At 45.4% G+C, this 22,432-nt stretch overlaps 1 protein-coding gene and 1 long non-coding RNA gene across 2 annotated transcripts in view; one reads left to right on the top strand and one right to left on the bottom strand.

The window, feature by feature from the left end:
• Nucleotides 1-15,638, top strand: part of CHN2 (chimerin 2) — a 216,492-nt gene extending 200,854 nt beyond the window's left edge. The window contains exons 11-13 of the mRNA XM_068152369.1: nucleotides 8,140-8,277; nucleotides 8,840-8,945; nucleotides 13,177-15,638. Of these exons, the coding sequence (XP_068008470.1) occupies nucleotides 8,140-8,277; nucleotides 8,840-8,945; nucleotides 13,177-13,348 (416 nt within the window). The 3' untranslated portion in view covers nucleotides 13,349-15,638. The remainder of the gene's footprint in view (nucleotides 1-8,139; nucleotides 8,278-8,839; nucleotides 8,946-13,176) is intronic.
• Nucleotides 1,389-22,370, bottom strand: LOC137448147 (uncharacterized). The gene is made up of 4 exons (XR_010988989.1): nucleotides 22,253-22,370; nucleotides 2,188-2,285; nucleotides 1,580-1,685; nucleotides 1,389-1,470 (listed from the first exon to the last, which is right to left on the bottom strand). It is a non-coding gene; the product is annotated as an uncharacterized lncRNA (long non-coding RNA).
• Nucleotides 22,371-22,432: the final 62 nt, after the last annotated feature.

Genomic DNA, 22,432 nt, shown 5'->3' with positions numbered 1-22,432 from the left:
TGTTTTCTGAGTTCCTCATCTGTAGTGCTTTTCACAAGAAATCCTGTTTCATAGTTGGAAGAAATAATTAAACAGTAGACAGAAGGCGAAGTGGATGATTGCTCAGCCTAGCACCACAGCCTAGGCTCCTAGTTTAAGTCCAAGCCTAGATAGCACCAGAGAAAAGTTCTTAGCCCTATCTTTAGTAGACTGAGTGCTTTACAATACAATCACCTACTTATGAGTTTAAAAACCAGGAACTCCAACTGGGAAGTTGTTCTGCATGTAGCCCTGTAGAAAACACTGCACAACTGTGCCTGTGATTGCATCTGCACAACAGATGGGAAGGGCACTGAGGAGATGGGCGGTATAACATACTGAAAAACCAAAATGCTGCCTGATTACCATCCCCCTAGCCCTTCTGAACTGATTCAGCTGATTACTTTGGTTCTGGCTGTACACAGAGTCTTTGCACACAGGACTAATTTTGAATACATCTGTAAGTGGGTGCAGAGTGTGGCCTCCATCAAGAGAAACCTCATTCTCTAGTACATTTAGGAAGTTACATAAATGTTCTTCTCCTATGCCATAGTGTTTTCCTTCTTCCTTAATTTTTTCAGGTGTTACCTCTGCTGGGAATAGCCCATGGGTTTGAGGCAGGTCTTGGTCAAGTCAGAAAGTCAGGCAGGAGGTCTGGGTACTAACCACAAGGTTCCTGGCCAGACACAGGCATGGCCACGATGCAGCTTGAGACAGTTATGGTGTTTTTCAGGCAGGGACTGAGAGCCACAGGATCCCACAGGCAGGAGGTGTTGGGGCTCCAGGGGAGGCTGGGCAGGGCCAGCAAGGTCTGTGGGTTTCAATTACTGTGCCTGAATGCTTTTCTGTTTGGAGATAGTTTGTCATGCAGATGTCACTGGCAAAGCCTGACTAGGAATTTGCTTTCATGGTACAACCAAATAGCCTTTAACAAAGAATAAATCATTTAAAATGTGTGGGAGGTGGCAGTTGTGAGTATATGCATGCATAGATCAGCCCTGATCTGGGTGGAAGAGATGCTCAGTGACATGCCTACTATCAGAGGAGAACCCAGGCTGCAGATGTGCTACATGAAGTACTACTGATGAAAGGGCCACAGTCCCCATAGGTCCCACTGCTTCCTGCAGAGACATCTGGCCTGGAGAACCCTTTTGTTCTGTGTGTTAATTCTGCTCTAAGTGTATTAGCCTGAATGAAGCTCAGAAGAAGCATAAGCTGAAGGGGGAAGAGTTTGAAAAAAGCAGATGACAATGTATGTCTGTGCATGACTTGAGTACTGCTGCAGCTGTAGTTCCTCTGCAGGTGCTTTGAACCACAGGAGCCAGTTCAGTTTTACAGACAGCATATCTTTTATTATTGTCTAGATTTGTGGCATAATCTCCTGGCAATCCACACCTGAATTAGACACACAGCAAGTAAGAGAGGGTGATGTACTGGCAAAGAAAGCAGCACCTAGAAACAGGAAGAGTAAGGTCACTGGGCAGTGTCAAATTTCCAAAGGCAAAGAAAACAAAACACCATGGATAAATGTGGAAGCAGCAAAAGCAAGAACAGTGCTTACCTACAAAGGCTTTGAGGATAAATTGATGAAAAAGCTGTGTCTTCACTTTCTTTTAACAATCTCATGAGGGAAGAGGGCTAAGAGAGGAGTGTTGCCCTGAGGAATGCTAAAAGCAGCAGAACAAAACCTTGTTAGGAGAGTTGCATGCTTAGAGTCCTGCTGAAACTAGAAACTAAGAACTTTCAATTCAAACGTTTCAGGTTTGAGTGTGTTCTTCCTCAATTGAGATGGAAAAGCAGAAGGAGATGGGGAGTTTTGCAGGAAGGGAATTCAAAGCAAAACAAATGTTGTGTTCTGGTGTGTGGGCTGTGCAGCCACAAGGTGGTTGTCAGCTGGCAGAAGGTTGGATTGGCAAGACATTGCCAACACGACAGCTCAGAGCTTGCTTCCCTGTCAGAGCCAGGTTTACTGAGATGGGGACCCCACCCTCGTTCTTTGCATCCCAGCCCCACAGGTAGGAACATCACACTTCTGCTGTCTGGTTACCCCTGCTTAGTCCTAGAAACCAAAGCAGCGGGCAGTGGACAATCCCAAGGATGTGGAATGCCCCAGACCTCTGTCCCAGGTGACAGAGAGCTAGGAACTGAGAGCCAGATGGCAGGTCTTACCTCCATCAATGCCTGGAAGGTCTTTTTTTGTTCAAATTTCATTTTCAGCCCAGAAAGTGAAGTCTGTGGGAGTTCTACAGAACTGGTACTTCCACATCCTAGGAAAAAGAGGGAGGAAAGAATAAACAAAAAAGGAAAACTTGTGTCTGAAATACTACCTATGGAAAATTCCTGAGCAGGTCTGTTCCACAGATAAGTGTTGCAGCAGTAACAGCCACATCTGTGGCCACATCACTACCAGACATCTCTGCAGCACACTGCATAGCAGAAGGTTAATGTGTTTGAAAAGAGTTAGTTGTCAAATAGGAAGCTGGGGGCGAGGGTATGAACCAGAGAAGAGGACTCTGTAATGGATAGTCTTGGCACAATACTGCCAGAGGATGTACAGTAACCAGGAATAAATTGAGTTTTACAAGGTAAAGACTATTTCTTAAACATCTGAAAGCAAGTCTCTGACACAAGCTTCTGGTAAGAGTGGGAGTAAAAACCTTAACTAGTTTTAAAATGGCAGCTGAGGTGTTTATGAGCAGGGTTACAGAGCGTGGTTTGTGCGGCAGCAGAGCGCTGCGCTCTGGCATTACAGAGGTCCCTCCCTGCCCATGGGGTCCCAGTCAGTTCCCAGGCACCTGGCTAGAACGCTTCTGCATCTCTGCAAACACAGCCTGTAATAAATGGGTTTGAAAACAACCAAGCAAAGAGTCTTCTGATTTCAATGCACAGGATGCAGCCTTCAAATAATGCCATCAGGTTTTCTGTTTTCCCAAGCTCTCTGTCAAGCCACAGGGGCCAGAAGACAGGGATGAGGCACAGGGGCTGACTCAGCTGGAGAAACCTCTCCTGCTGAACTCACGTGCAGCTGAAGGGGTGCAAGGAAGAGAAGCCAGCCCTCCCTCTGACTAATTCTGCCTTGCCAAAGGGACACTCACTGGCCTTTTTTTTTAAACAAAGAATTCTAGCAAGAACAGAAGACTAAAGGCAGGTTTGAAAGTTAACATCTCAGGAAGAGAATGGTATCCCACAGAGTATTATCTGGGTCCAATGAAGCTGCAGTAGATGGTTTTGAAACAGTAGATGGTTTTGGATCCTCATCTGATTTATAGGAAGGCTCCCTCCAAAGCCAAAGCAGTGTAAATACTCCGACTGTAAATTAGCGTTGGGCCTTCTGTGGCACTGACAATGTTCCATTTGAGTGATTTTTGTAACAAGAAGGAGGGGAATAATGTGGATTTATTTAATCTGGTGAATGTTGGTGCTGTAGAATGACAGTTGCTCCCTGTCAGTATTGTTGAGCTGTGGCGTTGTGGCATCCAGAGAACTCTCATTGTGCGCTTTACCCACAGAGCTGCCATTGTCGCCAGCGCATTCTGTCCCCCTTGCTTGTTTGTATGGCTGGCTGGCACAATACACTTGGTAAAAATATTGTGCTGTTAAATGTTACATGAGTACTTAGAGGCATCCTAACTCATACCCACTCTTTAGCCAGGGTAGCTGAAAACCTGGCACATGCCAAACCCAAGAAAAGCCACAAAGAAACATGTCAGAGTGGCAGAGGTTACACAACGAAAACAAAGCATTAAGGGATAAGGAGCTTAAGCAAAAATTGAATTCAGTGTTCAGAAAGCATAGCTGAGGCTCTAAGAATGCAATACTTACTCCATTTCATTCTCTGATCAACTATTGATACATTTCTATGGCACCCAAAGTCAGCTGAAAGCTTTAAGGAAGAGAATAAAGACTCTCTTTGTCTTGAGGCATTCGAACTTCAACATAATGCAACAAACTCCATTGAGAGCCAAAGGAGCGAGGAAAGGGAAATGACAGGGTTTGGGTAGGATTAGATTTGCAAAGCTGAAATGAACTATTTGTTTGCAAGCCAAATTCTAACATAAATAAATAATTTTGTATTAACATGTGGCCACTGCAGTGATGCTGAAAATACTAATTGTAACCTGAGGAAAGTGACTGTATTGAAGAGTGGGAAAAAGGATTGTGGTAATGCAGGAGGTACCACATAAAACAGATGTAGTCCATGTAGTATTGCTGCTGAAGAGCATTCTCTCTTAAATGTCCATCATGATTTTACTGACAATTAATTAACTTTTCCTTCTTAATGCTTCGAAGGGATGTTTAAATAAAAACACAAATCCAGGAATCTGGCGAGGACAGGAAATAACTGCAGCCTGCCAAGGGCCTTCAGTTGCTGAAACTGAAGAGACAGACAAAATAAAACAATAGAAAAGGAAAAGGGAAAGAGGCAATTCAGAATTCACCAAAGGGAAATAAAAATCTACCTTCCCCTACACAGCCACTGCAGAATAGAATAGACCAGACCAGGTTGAAAAGACCTTTGAGATCATCAAGTCCAACCTATCACCCAACACCATCTAATCAACTAAACCATGGCACCAAGTGCCCCATCCAGTCTCTTCTTAAACATCTGCACCAGGTGTTTAAGCTTCACCAGGGGAAGTTTAGGCTCGAGGTGAGGAGGAATTTCTTTACTGAGAGAGTCGTTTGCCATTGGAATGTGCTGCCCAGGGAGGTGGTGGAGTCACCGTCCCTGGAGGTGTTCTGTGGGACCTCCAGGGATGGTGACTCCACCACCTCCCCAGGCAGCCCATTACAACACATGTCTAGTTAAAATTCACTTTTAAATTACCTTCAGTGCATTTCCAGTGGATGTACATTTGTCTCTGAAGTGAAGAGAAAAATCTTTGACTCAGGCATCACAGCATTTTTCCTCCAGTAAGCAATGATGTGACTAAGAAGTACATTTGTAGTACACTGTAGCTGGAAGCCCCTCCAGCTGAAGAGCTGCTTTAAGGAAGCATGCTAGGCTGCATTGTGAAAGTACTAAATAAATAACAGTTTCCTTTAGTGTACTGCTGACCTGGATAATAGATGGAACCCTCTGCTTTGCTCTCTCTGTTCTGATGCAGCTCCTGGCTCCTTGGAGGTATCTGTTTTCAGTGAAGCATTCTGAGTGCTCAGTGTCCATCAATTAAGTAGAGCTCCCCACACAAAGCTTTACATGACTAATGCTACCGTTCCTGGAGTGTGTGGATTAAACAAAAGATTGGGGCAGTGTAAACATGCTCCTAGGGCTTATTGATGCTGTATTAAATTAAATGCTGATGGATGTATTCAGACTGCTCAGCTGCACCTAGAAAGGCTACTTGTTTTAAACACTTAAGCATATAATCTCCTCTTGATGAGAACATGAAGTGCTATTAGTCTTAAGGAGAATTATGTGCATACATTGGACAAGAGGTGTCCCTTCGAGATTAATGGCATAGCTTTGTATAAAATGCCTACAATCGATATAAACTCTTTTACTCTGCTTTGAAAGCCTTTATCACCATCTTAGACATCATCTATTAAGCACAGCCACTCCTCTGTATCAGGGTATGTCTACAAGTGCTGGTTATTGTGAGACAAGCAAGGCGATGGCTTTACAGCATGTCAGTGACCCAGTGGTAACAGCCCGAGCTTGTGCTTGCACCTCCTGGCAGATACAAGCAAACTCCTCTCTGTTGTTCAAACAAGCATAACCTCACATCACCACACTCACCATATGGTCCTAATCTTACAGAATCACAGAATGCTTTGGGTTGGGAGGAACCTTTAAATGTCATCCTGGACAAATCCCTGCAGTGAGCAGGGACATCTTCAACTAGATCAGGTTGCTCAGAGCCCTGTCTGACCTTGTGGACCCTGTCTGCTTCACCTGACCTTGAATGTTTACAGGGTGCTTCTATGACCTCTGTGGGCAAACTGTTCCAGTGTTTTATAACCTCATTGTAAATCATTTCTTCCTCATATCTGGTCTAAATTTACCCTCTTTCAGTTTAAAACCTGTCCTGTCACAACAGGTCCTGCTAGAAAGATTGTTCCCATCTTTTCTCATAGTCCCCCTTTAAATACTGAAAGGCTGCAATAAGGTCTCCCCAGAGCCTTCTCTTCTCCAGGCTGAACCACCCCAGCTCATGTTTTGTGCTTTTCCACTGTTTGGTGCTCCCACCACCAAGGAAAGCACTAGTATTGTCACGTGAAAGGACAGTAAGGTACAACTGATCTCAAAGTAGCCTGAGGTAGAGCTGGGGGTCAAATCCAGACAGCCTCAGCCTCTACTTGGCCAATGTCCTACCCCATACTTCTACTGGTGGGCTGCCAAGGACAGATCCCAGGTGAGGAGAGCAGCATCATTTTTCAGTCTGAGGAAAAATGTGGGTGTAAAGGTACTAGGTGGTACAAAGCAGATGTAGCAATTGCAACTTGAAAATAAGAGTGATCCAGCCTCACTGCTGCCTCTTGTCATTTCCCGCCTCGCAAGCCATGCCTTGGTCAAGGGCTTAGGAGCAGCACTTGTAAATGCTGAGCCCATGTGATTAAGAGCACTCTGTAATTGAGTTCTGACTAACTGCGTTACAATATGTGGCAAACAAAGTGCATGTCATTTCCCTTGCATAATTCATCTAGTTACCATTAACAGGTATCCATATTCATCTGACAAATTGCAATCCAGCTTTCAGAATAAATTGTGCAGCTGAATGCCACAGCATGTCTATTTATAGTCAGATCTTTGCTATAAATAAGTCAGTCAAATATCTTCAAGACATTAGAGGACATCCAGAAAATAAGGCAGCTTTTTTTACTAGCTGATCACTACAGAGAGGCTGGAGCAGGGCTTGCAAAAGTTGGATGTTTAGTCTGATTTTTTCTTGCCGCTCTCCTGAGGGTCGTTAGAATCATAGAATTGTCAGGGTTGGAAGGCAAGGCACCTCGGATCAGTCAGTTCCAACCACTCTGCCGTGGACAGAGACCCCTCATACTCGATCAAGTTGCTCAGAGCCACATCCAGCCTGGCCTTAAAAACCTCCAGGGATGAGGCTTCCACCACCTCCCTGGGCAACCTCTTCCAGTGTCTCACCACCCTCATGGGGAAGAACTTCTTCCTAACATCCAATCTCAATCTACCCATTTCTAGTTTTGTTCCATTCCCCCCCTAGTTCTATCACTACCTGACACCCTAAAAAGTCCCTCAGTTGCTTTATTGTAGCCCCCTTCAGATACTGGAAGGCCACAAGGAAGTCTCCTCAGAGCCTTCTTTTCTCCAGACTGAACAGCCCCAACTCCCTCAGTCTGTCCTCATAGCAGAGGAGCTCCAGCCCTCTGATTATGCTCATGGGCCTTCTCTGGACACACTCCAGCACCTCCAGATCCTTCCTGTAATAGGGGCTCCAGAACTGGACACAGTACTCCAGGTGGGGTCTCACCAGAGTGAAGTAGAGGGGGAGAATCACCTCCCTTGCCCTGCTGGCTATGCTTCTCTGGATGCAGCCCAGGATGTGGTTGGCTTTCTAGGCTGCAAGTGCACACTGGTGGCTCATGCTGAGCTTCTCATCCACCAGCACCCCCAAGTCCTTTTCATCAGGGCTGCTCTTAAGCCAGTCCTTTCCCAGCCTATATCAGTGCTTGGGATTGCCCCAAGCCATTAGAAATTCTTTATGCTTCTGTTCTCTCAAGTGAAAGTGAAAAGGATGGTTCATACTGCTGTGCATTAATCTGCAGTCACAAAATGCAAGGTCAGAAGACGTTGTTAATAGCTTTCTTTTCAGTGAATAAATAGGCCAAATTCACTAAATATATGACTGAGTTTCAATCCCACATTAAAGCATTCTGTGTGAGATGGTACACTGCAGGTGCTGATGGACTCAGCAGCCTCTCCCAAAGATGTAAATAAACTATTTATTTCTTTTACTGTAAGCTAAAGGAACTCTCATTCTTCATAGACTGTAAAGCTGCTAGCAATATCTTCTCATTTAAGCCTCTGAGATGTTCTCAGATTGTTTTTTTCTTGTCAGGTCAGACACAATGAATGTGAATAAGAAGCCTAGCTTTGCTGAAGTCAAAATTACCCTGATTTCAAAGCAACTTCTTCTCCTCTTCTAGATGGTGACAAGGCTGATATTTCTGCCAGTATTTATCCAGACATAAACATCATTGCTGGAGCACTGAAGCTGTACTTCAGAGACTTGCCGATTCCCGTGATCACCTATGACACCTATTCCAAGTTCATAGAGGCAGCAAGTGAGTATTGCATTGTCATCTGCACCAATCTTTAATTACTTTTCCCATCTATAGGCTGTCCACGTTAAAGAAAAAGAAATAACAGACAATAAACTGGAAGCAAGGGTGCTCTTCTCTTCATTATTTCTCTGCCAGGCCCTTATTTCACATGAAACTTCTGTCTGATGGCTGATCAGCTGGAATCATAGAACTGTTAGGGTTGGAAGGGACCTCAAGGATCAGCCAGTTTCAACCCCCCTGCCATGGGCAGGGACACCTCACACTACATCAGACTGCTCACAGCCACATCCAGCCTGGCCTTAAAAACCTCCAGGGATGAGGCTTCCACCACCTCCCTGGGCAACCTGTTCCAGTGTCTCACCACCTTCATGGGGAAGAATTTCTTCCTAACATCCTGACAATCGGAATCTGCCCAATCCATGTTCATGACTTTAATCTTTATCCCTCCAAGCACAGTCAATGGCTTGTGAATGACACCATAATAAGAAGTGAGCTCTCTGCATTATTGCTGTTTACAGATGTCAAGCCCTATTAACATTAATCTTGTTTGGGGTTTTTACAGAAATCTCCAATCCCGACGAACGACTAGAAGCAATACATGAAGTGCTGATGTTACTCCCTGCTGCTCACTACGAGACACTTAGATACCTAATGATTCATCTCAAAAAGTGAGTTAATTGGCATGCAGGATAGTTCTTGAAGAGCTTAACAATTTTCTGCTTTGAAGGAAAGATATTACCAAAATTACCAATAAAGCTTCTGTTACAGCCACTAAAACGGTAATGTCACAACTAAGCAGACAAGCTTTGTTTGGATAAATGCATATAGGCTATGCACATATATAGCATAGATCAGATTTGAAGAGTCAGAGATGAGATTTGTCATGTTTCTCTGTGACAGGTAATATCTGAAAAACACTGCAGCAGTAGAGCAGTAGATACTTCAGAGACGGGCAAGATGTGCTGCAGTATATCCACTGATCAGGCTTTGCTTGTGAAATAGGATAGGATAGGATAGGATAGGATAGGATAGGATAGGATAGGATAGGATAGGATAGGATAGGATAGGATAGGATAGGATAGGATAGGATAGGATAGGATAGGAAGAATAGAATAAAATAGAATAGAGCAGGTTGAAAGAGACCTTCAAGATCATCATGTCCAACCTGTCATCCAACACCACCTAATCAACTAAACCATGCAACCAAGCACCCTGTCAAGTCTCCTCCTGATCACCTCCAATGATGGTGGCTCCACCACCTCCCCAGGCAGCTCATTCCAATGGGCAATCACTCTCTCTTGTGCTTCCTCTTACCTCCTGATTTGTCTTGGTGAACAATAACCCTAAAAGGAAAGAGCTGTCTCCTACAAGTTGTTTGCTCACAGCACAGTTAAGCCAAGAACCCAGCAGGGCCTATTTTTATACTCCTAGTAAAAGCAATACAGGCCCTCACCACTTATGTCTCTTGGTTTTAAACACACTCTGCCTCATTTACTTTCCACAGCTACTTTAGGAACACATAAGGCTCCCAAAAGCCTTCAAAGGACCTACAAAATTTTCAGAAGTCCCTAAATTTCATTTCTGAAGGTGACTTGGGTGTGTACTGCCAGGTCTCCCAAGATCACAGGTAGGTAGGTAGGTAGCTAGGAACATTAAGGAATGCTTCACAGAGGGTGCCTCACCTTCACCTCATTCCAAGCAAAACTGTTTCGCAAACCCATGCTCGCTCCCCTTAGCTGCTGTGGATATTGACATGCCTCAGGAAAGCTTCTTTGTTCAGTTTTTAAAGCCTGAAGACTGGCACTGTCCTCTCAAAGCAGGCCTTCATTTAAGGAGGCATTGCCCAAGATGCCTCGCGTCTCTAGTTAACATTTATGGTGCTGTTGGGTAACACCAGAAAAGGGGACAAGGGAGGAAACCACTCACCTTTTATATAGGAAATCCCTGATCTCTGCTTGGTTGTCCTACTGCTTGCAACAGAGTTGCAAATTTCTCCTGTTTCCTGGCCGTGATCTGAACTATTCATGCCAACTTCGAAACACCTTAACTCGTGTAAAATTGTATCGGAGAGCTCCTGAGAAGCTCATTTCATGCTCAATCAGGTCCTCCTTGTGCAGAGACTTCTCCTCATTTTGAACTGGCTCAAGCCACTGCAACTGGGTAATTTTTCCTTTCAGTGAGACACTCTGTGGGCATGCAGGAGAGTTTTCAGACTGCAGAAATGAGGTGTGCAAATACCCACCCTGGTCAGTGCCTGTGTACAGACAACTCTGGATGAACCACGCTGGCTTTTGGGAAGGCCTGTGGAGGCTGGAGACAAGTGACCTGCATACAGAATCAGTAATTTCATGTCCCAGCAGCAAATTTTTAATGGACCACTATTGACTTGCCTGCCTTCTCTTTCATGAACAGCCCTTGGTTCAGCTGTTGAGCTGAACTGATGAGACAAAAATAGTCCAAACAGTTGGTTAAGCTTTCTCACTCAAATACCTGCAAGTGACACAATTAATTTCCTTCCCAAATTGTAGCTTTCAGCATCTGCATGGAAATCGACTGCATGTCAGTTCCTATAGAGAACCTGTTGGAAAGATCTGAATGCAAATCAGGGAAGGGTCCTTTAGGTTCAGACTATGCTGCTCTGTAGATAAAACATAAAGTCCCAGCTCCAACTCCACAAGGCTCTTCCTGCATGAAGCAAACACGTGGCAGTGTCAAGGGGGTGCCTAGAGGATCACAGCCTTTACATCGGTGCCATTGATCCACAAAAAAGTAACTGCACTGAGTTGTTAAAAGCACAGAAAAAGCAGCAAAGGACAATGCCAGCAGTGAAAAAAGGGATTGTCAGTCAGTTAATTCATTGCTTTCTTCAGTTACCTCTCTGATAACATTTTGCTCCACAATGGAGGAAATACAATAGCATGAGCAGTCCCCTCTGCAGTGAAACACACACAGCTCCATCCATGCTGACATCACAGTGAAGCTGTGAATCTTGTGTTTACCCCAGGCCATGCAGCAATGCCTACACTCCTGCACACAGGTGCTAGTAAGATATGTGTGGTGTGGCATGGCATAGTTCAACAACTGTGCTGCATGCACCCACGAATGGAAAGCAGTCTCTTAGACATGCACTTGCACAGAGGTGGCTTGGGCTGGGCACCTGTGGTTTGTTTTATTCCCTGCAAAGCACAGCTGCATATCTGTGCTAGAAGATGAGGATGTGTGTAGGGGCACTAAAGGACATCTGTCCTGAAAGCAAAGAGGAACAGTGTTTTTCTGCAACGTAGCCACTCTTTGCAGAGAGCGAATAGTAGAGGCAAAACCTAGTGGCCTTGCAGTCAAGGGAAAACAGATTACAACTGGTTTCAGCCTCTTACTGCTCCCCAATGGCATGAGTGAATTCCACTGCTGTCCACCTAGGAATTACCAGGGCCAAGGGTGGTCTCAGCTGTTGCCAGTAGAGCTGGCTCCAAAACCAGATGTGCTTCATCCTGGCAGTTGTGCATGGATGTGAAATTTCACCCATGCTGTAGTTAGTAACAGCAAATGTCTGGTCCATGAGGGAGCACTGCAGATAAGAGATCATGGCTGTCTCTACACTGCAGTGAAGAGCACTCTCAGGTCCAAACTTGGATGCCAAAGGCTTGCTGGGACAACACTGATGTTATGACCTGGAGAAAATCCTTGAAAACTTGAATAGACCCTTGCATTTTCTGGCAGGCCCAACTGACTTTTCAGCCAGGGCTGACTACAGCTTGGCCAATTCATAAAATCATAGTATCATAGTAGTATCATAGTATCAGTCAGGGTTGGAAGGGACCTCAAGGATCATCTCGTTCCAACCCCGCTGCCATGGGCAGGGACACCCCACACTACATCATGTTGTTCAGAGGCACATCCAGCCTGGCCTTAAAAACCTCCAGGGATGAAGCTTCCACCACCTCCCTGGGCAACCTGTTCCAGTGTTTCACCACCCTCATGGGGAAGAACTTCTTCCTAATTCTTGGTTGTCTTTCTTTGCTCCAGCCACACATAGTGTACTTGTTCTTGTATTTATGTTACATGACTCATGTCAGGAAACAACACAACCTGGTCTCCTTCCTACCAGTGTCTCTGTTCTCTGTCAAGGATCAATGCCATTTGTAGCAGCTCAGCTTTAGCAAGCTGCCTCTGCAGGCTGCTCCAGGATTCAGCCTACTCTTAAAGTATAACAAGTACTCCGAATTACTTGGCTCTTGGTTAGCCTAGGGAGGCCAGCAAGGCAGAAATGTGTGAAGAGGTGGGTTGCTACAGGCTGGAAATGTACCTGGTACTATGAGGGTCATTGGTAATCAAGAGAAAATCTGTATTTGTATTTGGGAATCACACCTCCACCTCCAGTGTGATGCACACCAAGCACAACATGCCAGAGAACTGCAATTACCGTAGCGCAGTGGACTGCTTTAAATCATTTAAATCATCATTATGCTTTCCTAAAAGCAATTGCTACTAATTCTTTATACCCTCATGAATAACCACGTGGAAAAATCACTTAGGAGTCACATCAGGGATGTTTAAAGGCATGGAAACCATAGCTTCACTGTGGCTGCATTGTATTTAGTGTGGAAACAGTTATGACATTGAGTGAAAGCAAAAATTGCTACTGAAAAGTGTCACTGCCAGTGCTTGATGTGAATCAGGATGGCAGACTAAGAAGTGTGTACTATTTTCCTGTGGGAAATAAGCAATTACTCAACTACTCTTTGTTTGTTTGTGTGTTTGTTTGTGTGTGTGTTTGTTTGTGTGTGTGTGTGTGTTTGGTGTTGGTTGCTTTTGGGCTGGGTTTTTGGTTCGGTTTTGGTTGGTTGGTTGGTTTTGTCTCTGTGTTTGTTTTGCTATTTGTTTGTTTGTTTCCTATCCTAGGGTTACCTTGCATGAAAAGGACAATTTCATGAATGCTGAAAACCTGGGAATAGTGTTTGGGCCCACTTTAATGAGACCTCCAGAGGACAGCACCCTTGCTACGCTGAATGACATGCGGTACCAGAAGCTAATTGTGCAGATTTTAATCGAAAATGAAGATGTTCTCTTTTAGCCAGAGAGAGAGGGGCACATCTTCAAGCCATTTGGTTGAAAATCATTCATTTGAAGGATAAAACAAAACCAACCCACCACAACATTTCTTGACTTTTTTTTTTTTGTTGGAAACCTAAAGGAAAAGTTCCTTGACTGCACTTCAATTTCTGCAGCGTTGCAGATGGATGCCAAAACCTTGAGGGAAAGCCTGTGTCTCATAGACATAGGCCTCTGTGTAGAAGGGAAGGAAGAAAGGTCAGAAAAAATCCTCTCACCTTGTATCTTTTGCCTTGCCTCAGATGTATATTTGTGTTGAGAAGTCTCAAGCAGTTGTATTGTTAACTTATTAAGAGACACCAAACGTATTTTACTAGGGCTAGGGAAGCAAGAAGGTACTGAAGCAGTGTTACTCGTCTGCGCCTCCGCATTGCCCGCTCCGGGAGACATAATTCTCTATGTCGCTACTGGTGAAACAGAACCTCTATGATAAAGATATTTTTTACTTTACCTAGCTGAAAGAATGCAATTTGATTTTAGCAAACTACAAAGTCGATGCGGTGCATTGATTGTTTGCCAGCTGATTCTTGCCCTGCGTTTTTGCTATGATGTATTGAAACCAATTGCCACTAAATGCAGTATTAGCCTGACATACCTCTTTCATTGCAAGAATTCTTTTCTTGTGTGTATTCCAGCTTCCTTAGATTTCTTTGCATCTTCAGATTGTACACATTTTACCATTTGCTGTCCCACTCCCCCCATATAAAAGTATTATATCCTCTTTTTATCCTTTTTTCTTCCCGTGTGAAATAAGGTATTGAGAATCTTTCAAAAGTCCTGGTGGTTGGATCAGTTTCACATCCCAGATTTTTCTTGGGTTACAGTAGAATCATAGAATTATTAGGGCTGGAAAGGACCTCAAGGATCATCTACTTCCAACCCCCCTGCCATGGACAGGGACACCTCACACTAGATCAGGTTGCTCACAGCCACATCCAACCTGGCCTTCAAAACCTCCAGGGATGAGGTTTCCACCACCTCCCTGGGCAACCTGTTCCAGTGTCTCACCACCCTCCTGGGGAAGAATTTCTTCCTAACATCCAATCTGAATCTACCCATTTCTATTTTCTTTCCATTCCCCCTAGTCCTATCATCACCTGACCAAAAAGTCCCTCCCCAGCTTTCTTGTAGCCCACTTCAGATACTGGAAGGCCACAAGAAGGTCTCCTCAGAGCCTTCTCTTCTCCAGACTGAACAGCCCCAACTCCCTCAGTACTATGTAAGTTAAGTGATGCTGGGACACTGGATATTTTCTGGCCTTGTTGAAAAGTTAGCACTTTTGGGGGGGTGGGGTGGGGGGGATGTTTAATTATGAAGGATTTGCTTTTTTTTTTTTTCCTGTAAAAATGGAGTTCTGTTTTTGCCATGTTTCTGTATTTATAAACGTACAGTAAATCTGCTCCAACAAAATGTAGGTATTTATCCTGAATGTGTTTCCTGATGGTTTGTTTAAGAAAAGAGAAAAACAAAGAAAAAAAAAAGGAGAAGGAAAGACAGAAAAGGTGTAGGAAATGGGGGAGTTTGGTAAATTTAATTCTTACCAAATGTTAATATTTTTTCTCCCCTCACTGGAGCCTGCAGGGGGAAGGGAAAGGAATTTCACACCTTTGTCCTCCCCCATTCAACCCTCCCCAGATGGAGGTGGGGGGGAAGGGGGTTTTGGAGCACCCTACAACACTCACAACCATTGACCTATGGAGTTCATAGTCTAACTGCAACTCACTCCTAATGTTGAAACTGTTTCTCAGCATGGCTCGTTCCTGCCAGCGTAGAAAATCGACAGACTTTACTACCAAGCTCAACTTCCCATGCAAAAAACAAAGCCCCCCCCAGCCCAATATCTAATAATCCCTCATCTTGATGGCTTGTGTCACATGCCTGGTAACTCAGTGATGCAGTTTCCTGAATTATTTCAGGGAGCACATGTTTCTATTCAGATTGAAAAAAATCTGTGTAACTCTGATAATGAAGGGAGGTGGAGGGCTTGGCTGTAAAGTTGTCGTCTTCTAGAGACATAACTAAGGGCTAGATAGATTAACCCAGGTTGCAGAGCAAATGCTAAATAGTCTGAGTTCCCAATGCTTCCACAGACCTTGTACAGGACTATTTGTTGTACGTTATGTACTGCTTAATACTGTCATAAAAAAAAAAAATGATCTGGAAATGGTTTTATTTTGTGAAGTGAAATATGCTTTGTAATTTATGATAGTGTAAATGGAAGGAAAAAAATCCCATTAAATGTGTTAAACAGCTCTGGTGTCTGTCACTCCGGCCGCACGGCAAGCTGCCAAGCGAAAATCAATTGCTAATCATCGTCCTGCTGGCGCTGGGAACTTTCCTGCTTGCAGAACTTACACCAGTTTCACTGAACGTCAGCAGTTTCAGGCTGGCACTTGGGTTGGCCGAGCCTGCGCACAGGCTGATTGCCTGTGACCGCGCTGGAGCACCTCTGTGTAAAACGCCAAGCGAGCGACGGGTCGCGCTCAGCGGCCCAGAATCGGTGCCGCCAGAGCGCCTTCCCACCACCTGCAGCAGACAGCTGACTAGCAACCATTTCACTCGCTCTACTCCATTCACACAGTCATAGACTTGTCAGGCTTGGAAGGCACCTCAAGGATCATCTAGTTCCAACCCCCCTCACACCTCACACTACATCAGGTTGCTCAGAGCCACATCCAGCCTGGTCTTAAAACCCTCCAGGGATGGGGCTTCTACTACCTCCCTGGGCAAGCTGTTCCACTGTCTCATTCATTCATTCATTCATGAGTTATCATTGTAAGGCAGGAATAGTACCCCGTTTTTTAAAGTTTTGGTAGGAATATCACAGCATCACAGCATCACAGTATCACTAGGGCTGGAAGAGACCTCGAGGATCATCGAGTCCAACCTGTCTCCACAGACCTCATGACTAGACCATGGCACCAAGTGCATTATCAGCAGGCCACTCTGCTTCTGCTTCTCCCTTTCCCTCTACCATGCTTTGACATGTCTCACAGTCTGGGCTCTTCAACATGTGTCCCATCCTAAGGATTTGATGATGGTATGAAGCAGTGTGTTTATAGTGACAGCACAAGGGGCAGTGGGTGACAGTTAAGGCTTAGGAAGTTCCATGAAAACACGAGGAAAAAAATGTTCCCTGTGAGGGTGACAGAACTCTGGAACAGGCTGCCCAGGGAGGTTGTGAAGCCTCCTTCTCTGGAGATACTCAAAACCTACCTGGATCTGTTCCTGTGTGACCTGGCCTAGGCAATCCTGCTCTGGCAGGGGAATTGGACTGGATGAGCTTTCAAGGTCCCTTCCAGCCCCTAACATTCTGTGATTCTGCAATGCTGTGAAATATCCATGCTTAGTGTCCTTGGAGAACAGAAGTTTCTAATCTGTTGGACAGAGGGAGAAATACAATTCTACTATCTAGTTAATTGTTCCTGTTTGTTTAGCTGATTAACAATATCCATCATCCTCAGGGCATACTGAGCATGGAGGTAAAATAACCCTGTCCCCTCAGGACCTTACCAGTGCTGCTTCCTCTCTTGTCAGACTTGCTGCAGCCATTATTGCTATGCCTGGGGCTACACAGTCTCTATCCCAGGTTCACCATTCATGGAAATGAAAAGGCAGAAGACTTTTCTCTGCAACTAGTATCTAAGCTAGTGAGTAGCTCAAACCACTACTACTGACTGCTAAAGCAGAAGAAAAAGTCTATATTCCAGTACACAGAGGAAAAAAGAAAATAGTCTAACTGGATTACACCAAATTCTTCCCTTTACTTCAAAGCATTCAGCAAGACTTATCTCACTACTACTAGAGTAGTGAGAATCATCTGAAAGATGCCCCTGGAGGCTGTGTTTGAGCCGATATAACTTCCCTGCTAGGTCACGTCATCTTGTGTGGCACCCAGCTGTGCTCCTCTGGAAGCAGATGAGATACTACTGGAGCCTGTCTGCAGCCAGATGTTCAGCAGGAACCTTGTTCCCCTCCAGCTACTGGAGAAGGCCTTTGGTGGACTGCTGTGTGTGCAGTAGCAGTTCCCTACTACTGGCATCCAGCCATGATTCCCATCTCCCATTCAGCTAGCCCCATCTTCTGGTGTGATGACTGCAACTGTGTACCCCCTCACAGCTGGTCACTGGAGCTGCCAGGGTGAGGTTTTCTGGCTTCCTCCAATGCAGAAGCATCTTAGCCATGACTAATAAAACATTATGTGAAGTTAATGGTTTGTAAGGTAGTAACCTGCCTAAGTGCTGTGGAACAGTTGAAATCTCTTCTTTATCTCTCTCTCTCTTCACAAGACTCATTGCTGTCAGCAATTTCGAGTGTGCAGAGGCAACTGAGCAAAGGAATTGTTTCCTGAGAACACACTGGAGGGGAGGCAGCATGTGCTATGTGCTGTGTCTAACTCTAAAGCACACATGTAGTGAGAAGGCAGCTGGCAGACAAGACAGGGCTGGGAACTCTTGAAGAGCTCCCTCAACTACAACACCAATTTGAGGCTCCTCTAGCCAGAGACCACTTGTTGTGAAACCTAATTATATTGTCTCTCCTGCTGCCAAAGACAATTGGAATTGGACAAAAAGGAGGCAGAATTTACTGAGGATGAAGAATTTGCAAAGAAAGGGAAACCAAAAGCCTAAGTGCAGTTATGTTTCCTCAGGAAAACTTTCTTCCAATGAAGTTACAAATGAGCCAGACCTTAGCTCTCAACAATGCGAGGTGAGGTCAGTTTAAGCTACAAAACAGGTCTAGCAGAGCACACAGCTGGGTGAATTGGTACCACATTCATCTTATTTCTAAGCAAGATGTATCAGACTACACTTCCCTCTATAGTTAAGTCTTCAAGTTCACACAACATTTGAGTTTAATGAAGGTGACAGGGCTGCAGGGGCACTTGGCCTGAGACTCTGGGAAGGAATGTTGTCAGGTTTGGGAACTCTTCTGAGCTCTGCAGTACTGTCAAATTTAGGCTACAGGAGGAAGGAAGGATTGTGAATGTAGTATTGGGCAAACTCTGATCTCACTCAGACCTACTGCTGGGACTGCCTGGGGTAATAAATAGCTGGGCTGAAGGATGACTTAAAGTCACATTGCAAGGAGGTGAAAGTGATGGTAGGTACTCAGAGCAGTTTGCAGAGCACGTGGAGCAACCATGCCTTTTGTGATAAGCTCAAACAGTGCACAGTGCAGATCTGTACAAATGAGACACTGTGAAGTGATTAACTGTGTTTGCACAGGGCCCTACCTGGACTCACATGCCCAGAAGGAGAGCATTTTCCTAAAGCTGCTAGGCTGCTGCTCTCTCCTGGCTCCCTCCCACTTGGCGACAGAGACAGCCAACAGCCTCTTCTGCTCTGCCTTCAGCTGCTCTGCCAGCCTCATGCTGTCACACACAAAGGCAGCTTGCTCCCCTTGATCCTGCTAATGGCCAGATAGGTGCTGCCTTGCTGAGAAGAGGCTGGAGACAGCAGAAAAAGGAGATGGGGCTGGCCGGCTCCGTCTACAAGTTGGCACTTCTCCAGCTGTTCAAGCTCCCCGAAGTGGCAGCAATTGAAGAGGCCCCCACATTTTCCCTCAATGCTACACTCTCCCCAAACCTTGCTCAAAGGGCAGAAGCTGCAGGAGGCCTTCTGGCTGCCTCCTTATTTCTTTATTGGCAAGTAGAGAGCTAAAGTTGGCAGAAAAGGGAGGATGAAGATTCGAGTGCCAACAGACCCCTCTGCCAATAACCAGGAACTGATGAAGGTAGGTAGGTAATTCCCAAACACACAGGGAGAAGAATGCCATCTAACTGGATCTTCAATGCAGAATTGTATTACTATAGCCCCTGCAGCTGTCTGGAAGGAATGAAGAGCCTATAGGGCTCATGGAGATAAGAGTGAGAGCATTGACACATTTTATGCTCTTTAGCTGCAGAGATCAATTCCTTGATTAAAGTAAAGATCATGGTGAAGATCTGCAAATCTGAACCCTTGTGAATTATGGTTATTGCTGAAGGCTCTAGGCCTTGCAGATTTAGTACATGAATAGATCTTACATGGGCAGCATGCTTCACATTACCTTCCTCTGAAGGGTAAGGTATTCTGCACATAATTATGCTGATGCTACAGCTAGAGCCAGACCGTGATCCCCCTGGTATAATTATAAATGTATTCAACATCAGAGTTAAAGTTGCTGTTGTGTTTGGAAAAGCACAAGTTGCCAAAGCACAGTTGGACATGCACAGTCAGGAAGGCAGTGGACGTGCCTCTCTTCTCCTGAGAGAACAGAACCTCAACACAATTAGGTGAGAGCATGGTTTGGTAATCTGAAGTCTCCAGAGCCCAGCTACAACTTAAACACAGAAGAATTTGCAAAGTTTGGAAAATGCACAACGGGAAGGGGGGTTTGCACTGTTTTGCCCCCTACTTTTCACTCCAGTAACAGATTAGGAAGTAAGATTAGTTTGAGAACTGATATGAAAATTAGTCTTTGGGAATCTAAATCTTTAGAATAGCAGGGTATGGCTGAATTTTGGAAAGGCTGAAGAATCACAAAGAGCCCTGATGCCAATATGGTTTAATTCTACACAAAAGGAACATGTTACAAGGTAAGAGAAAAGGCCCTGCAGTGTACTGGGACATCTGCTAGAATCAGAATTGTTAGGGTTGGAAGGGACCTCAAGGAGCATCCAGTTCCAACCCCCCTGCCATGGGCAGGGACACCTCACACTACATCAGGTTGCTCAGAGCCACATCCAGCCTGGCCTTAAAAACCTCCAGGGATGAGGCTTCTGCCACCTCCCTGAGCAACCTCTTTCAGTGTCTCACCACCCTCATGGGGAAGAATTTCTTCTTAACATCCAATCTGAATCTACCCATTGCTAGTTTTGCTCCTGTCACTCCCTGACACCCTATAAAGTCCTTCACCAGCTAGCTGGAAGCCCTCCTTCAGCTACTGGAAGGCCACAATAAGGTGCCTCGGAGCCCTCTCCAGAGATGGATCCTGGGCATCCAACCTAGTTGGGACTATAAGGACACCCTAATTTTTATCCTGTCCCCCTGCAAAGACAGGACAGAGCTTAACTGCAGCAGTCTTAATATGAATATAGTAGCTGACGTCCATGAATTGAAAGAGTCAATGGGTTATTTTATTTTGTGTTTTTATATCAGCAGTTTAAAGATGTGCATCTGAAGGAATGCAAGGAGCACTGTTGCAGGAAGACAGGGGCAGAACGCACATTTTCACTGCCAAGAGTTGTTTTTATATAAACACTAACCTCGGTGACAGCCTGGTAGAACACTGTGTTGTGACTGATCCCTAACAGCGGCTTTCAAATGCAGAGCAGGTTTTGCTGTCGTCCTGCGCCCCCACCGCACAGACATGCACTCAGCACCCTCCCACTCACACGTCCCTTCCAAAGCTTTCCAGCCCGCCTCTTCTCAGCATACCCTGCTTTCAGTACACGTGTCAAAAGGGGATGAATCTCTTTCGTTGTGAGACCCCTTGGAACAGGCTTAACAGTCACTGGGCAGTGACTGGCTGGAAAGCAGCCCTGAGGAGAGAGACTTGGGGGTGCTGGGGGAGGAGAAGCTCAACATGAGCTCTCAGTGTGCACTTGCAGCCCAGAAAGCCAATCAGATCCTGGGCTGCATCAGGAGAAGTGTGGCCAGCAGGGCAAGGGAGGTGATCCTCCTACTCTACTCAGCTCTGGTGAGACCCAACCTGGAGTACTGCCTCCAGTTCTGGAGCCCCTATTACAAGAGGGATATGGAGGTGCTGGAAGGTGTCCAGAGAAGGGCCACAAGGATGAGCAGAGGGCTGGAGCACCTCTCCTATGAGGACAGACTGAAGGAGTTGGGGCTGTTCAGTCTGCAGAAGAGAAGGCTCCGAGGTGACCTAATTGTGGCCTTCCGGTATCTGAAGGGGGCCTACAGGAAGGCTGGGGAGGGACTGCTCAGGATCTCAGGTAGTAATAGGACTAGGGGGAATGGAATGAAGCTGGAGGTGAGGAGATTCAGGCTGGAGGTGAGGAGGAAGTTCTTCCCCATGAGAGTGGTGAAACCCTGGAATGGGTTGTCCAGGGAGGTGGTTGGGGCCCCGTCCCTGGAGGTGTTTAAGCCCAGGCTGGATGAGGCTCTGGCCAGCCTGATCTAGTGTGGGGTGTCCCTGCCCATGGCAGGGGGGTTGGAACTAGATGATCCTTGTGGTCCCTTCCAACCCTGACTGATACTATGATGCTATGATACAAAAATGCACCGATTGGACCTAAGTTTGGCATGGTGTGAGCCAAGAGGTCAGGTACAGTAATCAAAATAATATAACCCAGTAAAACAGTGGCAAGTGTTTTGTATAAGGCTATAAGCAGAACAGAAGCTATGAATGTCAGGTAGGAATATTTTTGGGAAAAGGGCTTTTTAAAATATTAATTACCTTTATACCCCCATCAACTCTTTTCTCCCCAGGCACATCCCTGGGACACAAGATGAGGACAGATACCGATCTTCTCTTTCTCTATAGAAACAAACGAGTAGCAAAGCACTAGGTCATATTCACTGCAGGAAATTTGACTCTAGGATCTGTCTCTCTCCTGGGCCCAACAAAGCCTGATGCCCTGGTACTATGCATCTTAGAAAACGCTAGTTGCTTACTTGTTAGGAGGGAATGTAAAGAGCATTTTTTTTCTCAATGGAAATTACTGTTTTATTCCACAGGGAGCTTTTGGCTGCTGATTTTATGTAGTACGATAGGTAGTTTAGAGCAACGTCAAGTGTGTCTGCCTGCATGCTTCCCTATCCAAAAGCCTTTGAGTTCAAAGAGAGCAATCTACAGTGTAATGTAAGTGCTCACCCTGGGCTCCTCTCCCTCAGTAGCCTGCATTCACCAATTTCCATACCTCTTATCTTTATGGACTATTCAGAGAAGCTGCAAGTAGCTGGAGTCGATCTGCAAAAGATGAGGCTCAAATACCACTGCTTTCAGGCGCTGCTTCACATGAGCACAGGCATCCCTGAGCAATTGTGTAGCTGATGGGAGGGTTGTTAGGAAGCAAACGCATATGACATAGCATTGCTGT

Source organism: Melanerpes formicivorus, unplaced genomic scaffold (genome assembly GCF_026170545.1).
Source record: "Melanerpes formicivorus ecotype bairdi unplaced genomic scaffold, bMelFor1.0.p_v2 SCAF_23, whole genome shotgun sequence".
NCBI classification, from domain to species: Eukaryota; Metazoa; Chordata; class Aves; order Piciformes; family Picidae; genus Melanerpes; species Melanerpes formicivorus.
This window is presented reverse-complemented; position numbering and strand designations above follow the sequence as displayed.